This window comes from Polypterus senegalus, chromosome 8, assembly GCF_016835505.1.
Source record: "Polypterus senegalus isolate Bchr_013 chromosome 8, ASM1683550v1, whole genome shotgun sequence".
NCBI classification, from domain to species: domain Eukaryota; kingdom Metazoa; phylum Chordata; class Cladistia; order Polypteriformes; family Polypteridae; genus Polypterus; species Polypterus senegalus.
In genome coordinates, this window is record NC_053161.1 from 4,228,709 (window position 1) to 4,241,739 (window position 13,031).

Genomic DNA, 13,031 nt, shown 5'->3' on the forward strand with positions numbered 1-13,031 from the left:
GCATTTGTGTCTCCCATAAAAGCAGCTTCACTTGAAATCACTTTGTGATTGTGCACGGGTTAAAACGTCCGCTGAAGTGTCAGATTCTTATTTAATTATGCTGCTTTCTGTATCTTCTGCATTGCATTCAGGTTACCCTGATGTTTTATCTCATAGTGCCGTCTTAGATTAAATTCTGTAATTACAGCCACATTAGCTCCACAAATGAGACACACGGGTTCAGTAAACATATACTCAGCCTCCCATCGGTTTTTAAAGGCTCTATTTTCAGAATCAACTTTTCTCTTCAGCATCGTGTGAGCTAGCTTCGCAATAACTTGTTCGGCAAGGCGGCTGAAGCGCTGCATTATGGGATCTGTAGTTTATTGTGTTACCAGCGCTTCATATACCCGGGCTTTAATAACAATAATACAGTATATAAAATGATCTCGGGCGGATATAATTACGCCGGGCGGATGTGGCCCTGCCCTTTGAGTTTGACACATATGGACTAAATAGAACTTGAAAAGATATATTTTTTCAAATGTGATCGCGCAATTCAAATAGAGTTGACGCACTACAGCCTGCATCCTCCCTCGCTGTTACTTTTTACCGTTCATCTAATGAATACACTGAGTATGGCTTTACCAAAACAATCATTGATGGTGAATAAAGTATCCATTATTCGAGTATGTAGATCGGCATATATATATATATATACATATATATATATATATATATATATATATATATATATATATATATATATATATATATATATACCCGCGTATCGCAGCTGAGAAGTAGTGTGTTAAAAAGCTAGAAAAGAAAAGGAACATTTTAAAAATAACGTAACATGACTGTCAATATACAGTATTTGTTTTGTGAGTGTTACTGAGTGTTGCTGTCATCAAGGATTTGATTATCATTATTTCTTTCAATCAGGTTCGTATTTGTAGGATGTGTTGTGTTCAAGTTACATTCCGTGTTTGTCAATCGTTGTAAAGATGACAGGTTTCATTCATCGATTCGTTTCTTACTGCATCAATAAACAGCTCGTCTTCTTCTTTATCTGAGACCTGACACACTGCATGCACGGGTTTTTTTTTTACACTGTCTTCCTTTAGCGGGACATTGACTTTTTCCACCGTGTGCTTTGTTTCCGCAGTAGCTGGATTTATGAATATGCTTATCAGGCGCTTCATATTTTTGCTGCCTTTTCAATTGTGTAATTCGGTTTTGTTCAGCTCTTTGGAACTGTTGCCTTTTATCTGTGCACTGCGTCAGTTCACGTGAGCGCTCGATGTACATGCATCGAAGGTTCCCAGCTGTGCTGGTGCCATCTCGTGCTATGTCCATGGCTGTATTTAATGTTACCTTAGTCCTGGCACTTAAAACTTTCTCTCGCAGTTTCGCTGAGTTTGTGTCAAAAACCACTCTGACCATCTCATCTTCCTCTCCATAAACACAGTCCTTCACCCGTGAATATTTAGTGGGAGTTTGCTATTGGATTGCCGCTGACGGACGGCCTTATATGGGCAGGCACTAAATTACAAACGCCAGCGGCAGCCTGTCTATGAACTTAATTTAAAGTGTAGGTTTACATCGTGCTTCGTTTCCGAAGTAGCAGAACTCATGAACATGGTTGTATATGTCACTCGCTCGCTTCTTATTGTTTCGCTGCCTTCTCAATTATATAATGCATGTTTTCTTCAGCGCTTTTGAGGTCTTCCTGGTTTTCTATGTACTGCGTGATTACGTGGGAGGCGTGATGATGTCACACGAAACTCCGCCCCCACGGCGTTGAAGCTCATCTCCATTACAGTAAATGGAGAAAAACAGCTTCCAGTTATGACCATTACGCGTAGAATTTCGATATAAAACCTGCCCAACTTTTGTAAGGAAGCTGTAAGGAATGAACCTGCCAAATTTCAGCCTTCCACCCACACGGGAAGTTGGAGAATTAGTGATGAGTCAGTGAGTGAGTGAGTGAGTGAGTCAGTGAGTGAGTGAGTGAGTGAGTGAGGGCTTTGCCTTTTATTAGTATAGATATATATATTTATATATGAGTGTATACTATCCATCCCCCACGGCTCTGCCCATGTAGTAGCAAAACAGGACAAACTTTAAAAATCAGTATGTAGAATGTACCTGTGATCTCCTTGCCAAAAATGTAAAAAGTTGGCAGGGTATCTCTGGCTAAGGAGATGATAGGTACGCTCCAATGTCAAACATTGCCACTGTATCGGAACGTGTTCAGCTCTGATGGGACAGCGTCCCCCGCATGGGGAGAAGAGCATGTGGCTGTAATACCTCTGCCAATGAGCAGGCACCCTCTAAAACATAGGTAGCTGTGATCTCTCTTTCAAAAACATTAAACGTTACTCTTTAGCAACCTCTAGATGATAATGTCGGCTGAACAAACAGGTATTGCTAGCTAAGCGGAGGCAAGGTACGCTCCAACATGTGGCAAGAGAGCAACTCGAACAGAGGTTAGCACATGAGTGAGGATGGCCCTGCCCGGCTCAATACTCCTGAGGTCCTGCCTACACCTACAGCCTGTTTCTCGGATATGCTCAAATTGCTGCTACAACCGAACTCTAATACTTAGCATGATTACAGAAGTCAAAAAATAAACCAAAATGTTCTAGCAAATTATAGAAAAAATACAATCCAAATCTGTGAAGTAGTTCTCTCATGAAAAGTGGACAGACATACAGACAGATGTTGGATTTTATTGAGATATACCCCCCGTCCCCCACCGCCTACACACACACACACACACACACACACACACACACACACACACACATATATATACATATATATACTGTGTATACATACACCAAGAATACTATGCAAAATTCATACTATATTTTTTATATAAAATTTGCTTTAGATATTTATTCCTTGAAAGTTGCATTTGTGTGCCAGTAGAAAAGAACACATTTCAGATTTTCAAATATTAATTTTCAGAAGACTAAATGTTACAGGGAAATATTTTTGAAGAAAAGAGCATGTAGTAATGGACCACTTTTCAGATAAAACGTTGATTACTTAATAGCATAATTAAACAAATACAGCAGGTGTTAATGGTCAACAACATAATTCGATTGAACCAAGCTAATTAAACTGGGGGAAAAAAAAAACAAGTCTACAAGAAATCAATCTTTAAGAAGGACAACCAAACTACAATGTGAGAGTGTACTGGCAGATGTAGACAATTTAACCTTCAAATCATTAATATGTGCACCAAGGAAAGAGTAAGCACAGAAATAAGACACAAGGTGGTCATCCTTCATCGGCAAGGTCTCTCCAAAGTAAACATTTTGCAGCATAAAAGAATTTCCAAATGGGTTGTCCTAGCTATTTCTGAGGTGGCACAAGGAATATGGAAAGGTTGGAGGACTAGAAACATTCACATTAATTTGCTTAGCGCTTTTATCCAAAGTGAGTTAAAGAATCAAGTAACAAGCAGTGGCTGATCACAGAAACTTAATGCAACAGGCAAGAACTGGATCAGACCAACATCAAACTGATGTCCTTTGAAACTGGAAAACATCCATCACTGCTATCAGCTCTGAACTAACAGGAACCACTGGGACTCAAGCATAGTAATCTATAGTCTTTCTTTGCTACCAAAAAAACAATATGTCAAAGGGGAAAGAAACTCACTTACACACAAAAAACACTAGGGGACTAGGAGCCTGAATAATGGCAGCAAATGTTCTAGACAGAGGAGTCAAAATGTGAATATTTTTGACTCAAAGGGGGCAGACATGGATGAGTGCCTGCAGCCAACAGTATAGTGCAGAAGAAACTACTTGTAGGTTTTGGGTTGCACTTCTGCAAATGGAGTTTGTGATCTGTTTAGAATTAATCCTCAAAGCTGAGTACAAATAGATTCTCATCCATCATGCAGTACAATCAGGGAGGCATCTGATCTCTCCAAACTTCATTCTGCAATAGGACAATGAGCCAGAAGACACACCCAGTGCCAAAAAGAAGAACAAAGAGTTCTGCAACAGATGGTGTTGCTTCCACAGAGCTCTGATCTCAACCTCATCAAAGCTGTCTGTAATTGCCTGACTGAAAAGCAAGCGTGAAATTCAAGGTCTGCAGATGATGTCGAGAAGCAAGCTCTCCAAGATGCTTGGAACAAATTATTTTAGATTTTCTTATAAGACAGCATTAAGCATATACCTAAAAGAAGTGATGCAGTTTTAAAGAGGTGGTTACAAAGACAGTGATTTGATTTAGTTTGCTACCGTTCATTGCTCTTAATAGTACTTTAGATTTAGAAATATTTAATTATTTTTGAAAGTATCTTCACATTACAGATTTTTATGCATTTGTCCAAGACCTTGCACAGTAATATACATATGTCAATTAAGCATAATAAATTAACATGTTTTATTAAACCTGCATAGACCGATTCAGGGTTTGTTTAGAGCTGGGGTGGGGATGCAGAGAGACTATCCCAGGAGTATAGCACATGATACAGAAATCCTGCCTTTGATTGAGTGTCACCTACAATCAATTCTCTGGCTGTATAGACATAAAACCAACACTTAATCAAAGGACACACAAAACTAAATATCTGGCAAGCCCTAACAAAATAACAAATACAACCCAAACAAACAACATTTTGCCTATACTGGCTGACCTTGTGAAAGATAGCTAAACTCCACAATCTAAAGTAAAAACACCCCTGGATAAAATATTTTCTGCAAGATCTCATTTCATGAAATCACACACAGAAATGACCCATGTTATGGGACACTCGGCCATTGGTGTTGCACTGACACCTTGTGGTGGCCTGCATTTTAGCAGCATTATGGTTAAATACAGGAAACACCATGGCATTTGTTTTATCTTAATTGGTGGCCCAAAATGCTCCAGTGTGGATAAGTGCATGTAACAATGACAGATGTTATGGACTTAAAATCCATTCAGGTCTGGTTTTTGTTTTGTGCCCAGTGCTACCAGGACATGCTATGGAACCCCAGAAATGGGAATGGACAGAGTAGATATAGTAAATGGATAGACAGACAGATTGCCACTTGGGCATCATTTCCATGAGAATACTCAGAGGGACTGTGGTAGCCTGCTCACAAGTTTTTAGCCACTGGAACTTTGGACTTGGCTGAGATGTTAACAGACATATTCTTTTTGTTTTTCAGGAAATCATTATGGATTTTTAGTTGAAATTATCACACTATTAAAAAATCTGGCTTTGATATGAAAACATAAATGAGAAAGAGGAAATATGACATATACAGTGGGGTTGGGTTAGGCATAGGTGTGAAGATAAACAGCTATAATAGGAATAGTTTCCAAAAGAATACACAGCACTTGCCTAATATCCCAGGACAGCTCCTTGACTCCCCATCATATTGCTAAGGAATTGCTTAACATGTACAAGAATTAAACTATTCATTTGACATAAGAATGTGGCCCACTTTGACATGCAAAGCCTTACCAAAGAGCTTCTGGAGAACCTGGCCGTCATAGAGATCTTCCTCCAGGTCCTTCACGATGATCCTTTCTTCCTCTAACTCATTGTTTATCCAGTCAATTAAGACCTGCCAGAGTTTAAGTGCATTAACGTCAAGCAAACAAGTCCACTAAAGCAATGACTGACTGGATAAGACTGGTAAACCCCCTAAAGTACTCGGTTACCGGTACACTCTCAGTGTCAGCCAAAAGTTGTTCTAGGCCTGAAAAGCAAACGGTTCCCAGAGAAAATCCCACAACCCCTTTTACCTGTCACACCCCCACTACACCATCCAGTTTTACTTTATATTCATCTACTTATTGCAATTACTGTACTTTTAGAATATGAGGCTTAAAGGATAAGTTTTTTATTTTTCAAGTTAGTTATTTCTTCACAAATATAGTATATATGTATTTGAATTTTGAAATTGTATCCTAAAGTTAAGCACTTTCTATAATTTTTTAAGCATATCTTGCCTGCCCCTGGCATTTTTAAAAGGAAAATATGGGGCACTGAGCACCATTGGAAAATAAAAGCTTAAAAACTTACTGAATATGTTCATTTTTCAAGCCAATAAAGTTGTTGAGCATTGATCTGTGTCTTGAGAATACACACACATTGGAAAATTGCTTATATATGTCATTTTCTATCAAAAACACAAACATACTATGCAAGATTTAGCCACTGTGAAAGAAGACCAGCTGTGCATGCTTCCGCAACAAACACACCCCGAGGGACATGGTTTCCTCTCCAAATGGGTGGTGGAGACGATGATGGGTAGGGGAAATCACACTAAACTGTTTATGCCAGATGCTTGGCCACCCACTGCACTCTGGTACCAATTCAGATGGTTTGCCGTGTGGTGGGTGCGGCAACATGCTACCAACCTCTTTCTCGGTATTGTGACGATTTATTTCTAAATTTATTGGAGAACACCTCTGCTATCATGCAAAAGAACATATTTTAAATTCAAGAAAAATTGTACTAGGAATATGTGATAAAATGATTATTCCCAGATTCCTTTTGTTGTCACAAACATGCGTCGTAAACATGGAAGGCATGTTTTCTTACATTTAAACTCTTGCTGCTTCAAGGTGGAAATATTTAGTAAGTGTTTCGGCTTTCACTTTATGGTGGTGCTCAGTTCTCCATAGCTCCATAGCATAACTTTAACTTGAAAAGAAACATTAAAAGCAATTCTCCCGTGCAGCAGACTTATTTTCCACTCTTGCCAAAACTGTAGTCAAATCACTATATTCAATCATGTTTAGTGTTTATCTAAAATCCCAGTCTCTCTGTCTCTTGGACAAAGTAAATTTGTGAGGCATCTAATATTAACTTGATTTCTACTATTCTTCTCTCACTGGTACTGTATACCCAAAAAAGGATGGAGAGAGATACCAGGTCAATCACAATACTGTCTCAGGTCCAGACAAATTGAAGTATATCACAATCATGTATTCTTTCAGTTATAAAGCATACGTTCCTAGCACTTTTAGAATCATTCATTTAATCTGCAACTTGTTTACCAGTTGCCAAAATTACAAACCAGTCAATATGCCCCTTCCCAATGAAATCCACAATAGATCTAAATTACTCTGAAGCTGACCATCTCTATATTCCTACACTAACACTACTCAGCTCTGTCTCTCCGTCATATTAATTAGGCACCCAGATTTACAGCAAGATCCAAATTAATTAAGAGAAAACCCTGTGGCTGCTTCAATCACTTGATGAACATGTTTATTCAAAGGAAGGATTGGAGGGAGACATGAAACAACCCTGGATGGAGTACTAGCCCATTGCAGGGAACACCCCCATACATACTGTCACTCATATAGAGCAAAGCTAGGATCACCAATCATTTTACCATGCCATATATATATATAATGAATAAACATAAATAACAGAGAGAGACTATGTATTGGCTCAGGATTCAAAGCCAGCCTGCTAGCATAGCCAACAACTGCATCACACTGCTATCCCACCCTGGGTTATCACTATGAATATAAACATGACCATACCACTGCTGTATCAAGAATAATGAAAAAAGTGAAAAGCACAAGCTTACTCGGAGCAGTTCTTTAAACTTGGGGTCTTCTCTTGATGCTGGATCAAGCATGCTTCTCTCTGCGTTCTCCTCTGCTCAGAAAAATAAATAAAAACAGGAACAAATGATGGAGGCGGACACTTGTGATGCATCACTGCAGATGACAATTCGTTCATATCCCACTGTCCCACACCAAATACAGGCAATGCATTAATGATTAAATCTCTTCAAAAATATCGGAACAAATAGCTGAAGTTCAAGTGGATTTCAGGGTGGAAAATATTAAGAGATAAGTCGCATATTGGAAATCTTCTTCAGCTGATGTGTAGCTGTACAGTGATTAATCATAAAAGCACTAACTCTCTCAGCCTTAAACAATGTTTTTGATAACTAACCCAAGCATATTGGAGTGGGCAGCACTGGAAAAAGGAAGTGATAATACAGTTAAATTTAAAAAAAAAAATAAAAATACATTTGAGTAAACAATAGAACAGTGGTCACTGTGTTCAAAAAATCCATGCACACAAAAAAGAGCCTGATGTTAAACTTTATGCTGCTACCCCAAATATTGTGTTATGGGGACATGAAGGATTATATAGATTTGGGGCTACATATAAGATTATATAGATTGGGGGGACCAAACAGCTACACAAAATTTAAAATCAAAATTGCCTGTGTGTAGAGCATTTCTCAAGACTAATCACCAGGTGAAACAGACACCGAATGACAGCCTTCACACTCTGGATTTTGTCCTTGGTACATTTTAGATAACTTTATATAAAATACATGAGCACAATTTTCAGTTGTACAAGTGTACGATTTTCTAGCAAGATTATATGCTTGGCACAAATCTAAAAGGAAAATGTTTTCCAAACAGCTGAGTTACATTCATTATTGGAAATACTATTTGAAAAATGTTTTTCCCAATATCCAAAAATCACCTAGGGGTATATTTCTTGAAAGTTGTGGATAAAAACCTAAGAATACTATTAGAAACCTCATAAAATCTAGCCAGGACTACTTCATCATTACAAACTGGTTTTAAAAGACACATAGATGTTGTCTATATAAAGGTCTTGAAAGGGCAGGATACCTAGTGACCTCCATGAGCTGAAAACTATATAGGAAGAAAAAGTCAAAATATATGGTTTTTATCTACAAGTACAACTAGTCAAAGCACCCCTGCCTTAAATTATATTCTACAGTGGTAGTATATCTTTAGTGACTGGTGGAACCAGCAGTAATTAGAATTAACTGGGGCACATGGCAGGGAATGACCTCCCAAGTAAATAGGTACAGTTTCATTTTCTTCTACCACCATCCAAAGTTTCGGATTTTGTAGGTTTGCCACTCAGAAACAGAACAGTAAGCTAGGGAGCACCATGCCTCCTTTCTGTTTAGGTCTCTGTAAAGTACTTTTGTAATTTAAAATGATCTCACATTAAAGTTACAACGAAGTTACATTTTTTAATAATATATGCAGAATATAGTATACAGTTGCGTGAAAAAGTACACCCTGTTAATTTTTTTTCTTTTTTCACATATGTGGATATACCAAAATTTGATCTCATTTAAGACAGACAAAATGTCTTTAGATAAACGTGAAAAAAATGAAAATTTGACTTTGCAATAACTTACTCAAGGAAAAATGAACAGATGGAGTGGTGGCTCTCTGGCTAAAGGATCTGTGCTGGTAATTGGAAAGTTGCTGGTTTGAATTTCGAGAGGGCCAGAAGGAATGCTACTCCATTAGGCCCTTAACCAAGCCCAGTAACCTGCAGTTCTTCCCAGGGCATGGTACAATGGCTGACTCTGTGCTCTAACCCCAAGCTTCTCTCTCGCTATATGAAAAATGAGAAATTTGTAATGCAAGAAATTATAGAAGGCAAAAAAAGAGAATTATTATTTCTGTCTGCCAAGTCCATCATTGGCTCTAATAGACAGACCCTTTTTTCAAGAACAATCTCAAGTAGGCATTTCCTATAACTTTCTACCACTCTTTGACATTGAGTAGTACAAACATTTTTCCCACTCCTCCATGCAATATTCTTTCGGTTGTGCAATGATTCAGAGGTTTTGGATTTGAAATCCACCCCCAGTATCTCAATGGGATTTTGATCCAGGCTTTGACATGGCCATTCCAGAACCATCTATTTCCTTCATTTTAGTCATTCCTTTGTGGATTTACTGGTATGTTTATTTAGTTATGTTGCAAAATTCACTTTTGGTTAAGTTTAAATCTTCTGACAGATGGTCTCACATTATCCTCAAGCTCCCTAGAGCAATGAAGAATTCACAGTGGATTCTATGATGGCGAACTGCCCAGTCCCTATTGCAGCAAAGCTGCCCTTAACCATAACATTTGTAACACCATTCTTCACAACCGGTATATTATTGTTCTTCTCAAATGCTATTTTTGGATTATGGCAAACAGGTCTTCTGGAATGGTGGCCAGATCTTTGCCTTGTCTGTCCAGAGCACATTGATCCAATAGTCCCAGTCTTTGTCTAGGTGTTCATAAGCAAACTTCTCTTGTCCCGATATTCTTTCCGGACAGCAAAATTTTCCTCCTGGCACACCTCTAATGTAAATCTAACTTATGCTGGCGGTTTCTAATGTAGACTCATTCAGTCTCATATAAACCATGGGAAGTTTAGCCATTAACTGTGGCAAGTCCAGCGATGAAATGCTGAAGTTCGGGATGAACAGCTGGATTGGTCTGGCCAGGTTAGCAGCTGTTCGAAAATTTCGCCCCTTGTAGATAATCTTCTGACAAGTGAAATGAATGATTTCCAATTGTTTGTCTGGTGTACTTTTCCCACGTGTGAAATTTGTATTCATGTTTACTTAAATTATAAAATGAACTACAAAATGTAAATGTGGCATAATGTTTGTTATTATTTGTTATATCATATCACCTTTGTCTACAGGTACTGTTTAAATGAAGATCAAATCTTGATGTGTCCACATATGTATAAAAGAAAAAAAAAAAAAACATTTCATGGGGTGTATTTACTTTTTCACCTGACTGTGCTTTGGGAGGATACCGTTTTTGACAATAATGGATAATTGTGTTTATCTAACATCTTCTTTAATAATTTCTATCAAACTGACAAAATTAAGGTTAAACAGACCTTTAAATCTATAATTAATTCCTCCTAAATAATCTAATTAGTTCTGAGACAATCAGAAAAAATCAAGATTTATCTGGCATGTCAGAAAATTCACCAGAAAGAGAACAACCTTCTTCAAACTGGTTTCAAACACAGAGATTTTTAACCTAACAGATTTTATGTGAATGGCAGTAATGCGATTCAGTCCTAGACATGGTGCACCATATTATCAACAGAGATATTTTTTGTTCTAACCCATCACTTATGTTTCATTTTATGTTGGACAGAATTTGAAGAGGAATAGCTTGGAATTCAGCAGCAGTCACAAAAGATATTAGAGATAATGGGTATAACCGTTTCGTCCCACATTGCAAAATAACTTAGTCAAGTGTATATATTGTTTGCAGCATATGAACCAAAACATCTGGGCTTGATTAATTAATTTTACACAATATTTTGGAACCAAACCCAAAATTTGTGCAATGCACTAAACAGATAACCCCAGTGGACTCTATCAAAACCTGTTGTTTCACCCAGAGACCGCAGATCTTCTGGAGACCAAGATCCTATAAGGCAACACAGACAAATAGACAATTATCCATTGATTAAGGAGAATTAAACGACCACTGAATGTTTCAAACTAAATACAGTATATACTTTGGATGTGTGCTTTAATCTTGAAAGGCATGGTAGTGCCTGGTTTAGCTGGATATCTTGGTTTCATCCCACATCCCAAGATTAGGATGACTCACCCAGGGTCTGAATGAAAGTTGGAATCCATTTTGCCATGGATTCGATTTTTTATTGCAGTTATTATGGCAGGCCTTTGCTCTGTTCCACTCTATTATGGATTTGCATATAGAATAGCCTTTCAGTACATTCTTACTAGAAAGACTTGCAAATCCTCTTTGAACACTTCATCACTTTGGTTGTTCTCAGAGTACTACCACTTTAACAGAAACTTGTTGAGGACTGAAAGATGGACACAATGGCTGCATTTTTGCCTATCATTACTTTTTCTTTATTAGTCTTTACTTTTCGATCCACAGACAATGAATGCTCAAACTACTGTTACCTTTCAATCATTTGAATGAAACCTGCTATCCACTGGAGGAAGTGCTGAAATGCACCAGCGGGGATGCCAATGCATTTTCTTATGCCCTCATTTACACTGGTGGCCACTTAACCAATCTGGACAGAATAAGCCGAGGCCTGTAGTTCAATTTGGTGTTTTTTTCTCTCATATTTCAAATTTCAAGCCTCAATGAAGCCAGACATAAATACACAATGCTATTTAAATACTTGAACCATAGTCCCCCATCGCTCTCCCTCTCTATTTTCCTCACAACACCATTAGTTTATGCCTCATCTATCAAATTCTGATCTCTGCCTTTTTACTTGAGAGTCTCAAAACAAGCCAGGCCTGGCACTGATACATCTTCCCATGAGGTCATCCCTGTGTGGACATGGCAACAGAAAACAGAGGTTCAGACAAAGCCAATGTTGAGCTATTCTCATGTCTTGTTATTGGACTAAAATGAAAAAAGGAATGGATAATGTTAAAGAAGGACTTGACTGCCTGGATGCTAGAAAAAAGCTTAAGAGTCTTCCAGGCATTTTCAGACAAGTCTGATGAAACCATTCTGTAATTTTAAGTTTTTCTAGTGCTCAGCAGAAAAATCATATCTGTACATCTTAAGGAGGAAATCTGATGCCATGTGCGAGTCTGAACGTGACACAGCACACCTTTTAATGGTCAGGCTGAAAAGAATTTGACCGACAGCAGCACATGACATTTCTCTTGCCTTCATCTATGTGCGCTCTGCTCCAGCAGGCAATTATCAACATTGCCATAGTGTATACTAAACAGAAAGAAAGATGCCCTTGCATCAGAAAAAAAAATAACTTGCACACAGAATTAGAACATCATAACAGAATGAAGTGCAAACATGAAGCATCAAGGGTAAAACTGCAGGCCCAGCTGTCTTACCACTCCCATTCATTATCTAATGCCTACATTCATTATCTAATGCCTAACACCACAATGGCTGCAAGAGGAAGTAAAGGCGACAATAGTGCTCAGAGACTTCTTTATTCTGACATTCTGAAACTGAGAGCTAATTCACCTCAGAGACCATAAGAGGGCTCTGCTCAAAATCCTAAACACCGCAAATGTTTAGTGTGATCAAAGGCAGAATGGTGGTGCAGTCATTAGCATTGCTGTTTCATTGCTTTAGAAGACTGGATAAGAAGACTGGCCAGCTTACTGATTGTACTGATTCTCCCTGTAGGATTTATTTTCACTTCCCAAAGTTTGTTTGTATTAATTTACGGAAGTTATCAATTCTAAATGGGCATGTATACCCTGCACAAAACAAGGATCCATACTGGG

The 13,031-nt window shown here is 38.1% G+C and overlaps 1 protein-coding gene across 4 annotated transcripts in view; it reads right to left on the minus strand.

The window, feature by feature from the left end:
- parvb (parvin, beta) overlaps positions 1 to 13,031 on the minus strand; it is an 83,099-nt gene that overhangs the window by 27,143 nt on the left and 42,925 nt on the right. For all 4 annotated transcript variants that reach the window (XM_039760610.1, XM_039760613.1, XM_039760611.1 and 1 more), the window contains exons 3-4: positions 7,548 to 7,618; positions 5,462 to 5,564 (exon numbers count right to left, since the gene is read on the minus strand). In XM_039760610.1, the coding sequence (XP_039616544.1) occupies positions 5,462 to 5,564; positions 7,548 to 7,618 (174 nt within the window). The remainder of the gene's footprint in view (positions 1 to 5,461; positions 5,565 to 7,547; positions 7,619 to 13,031) is intronic.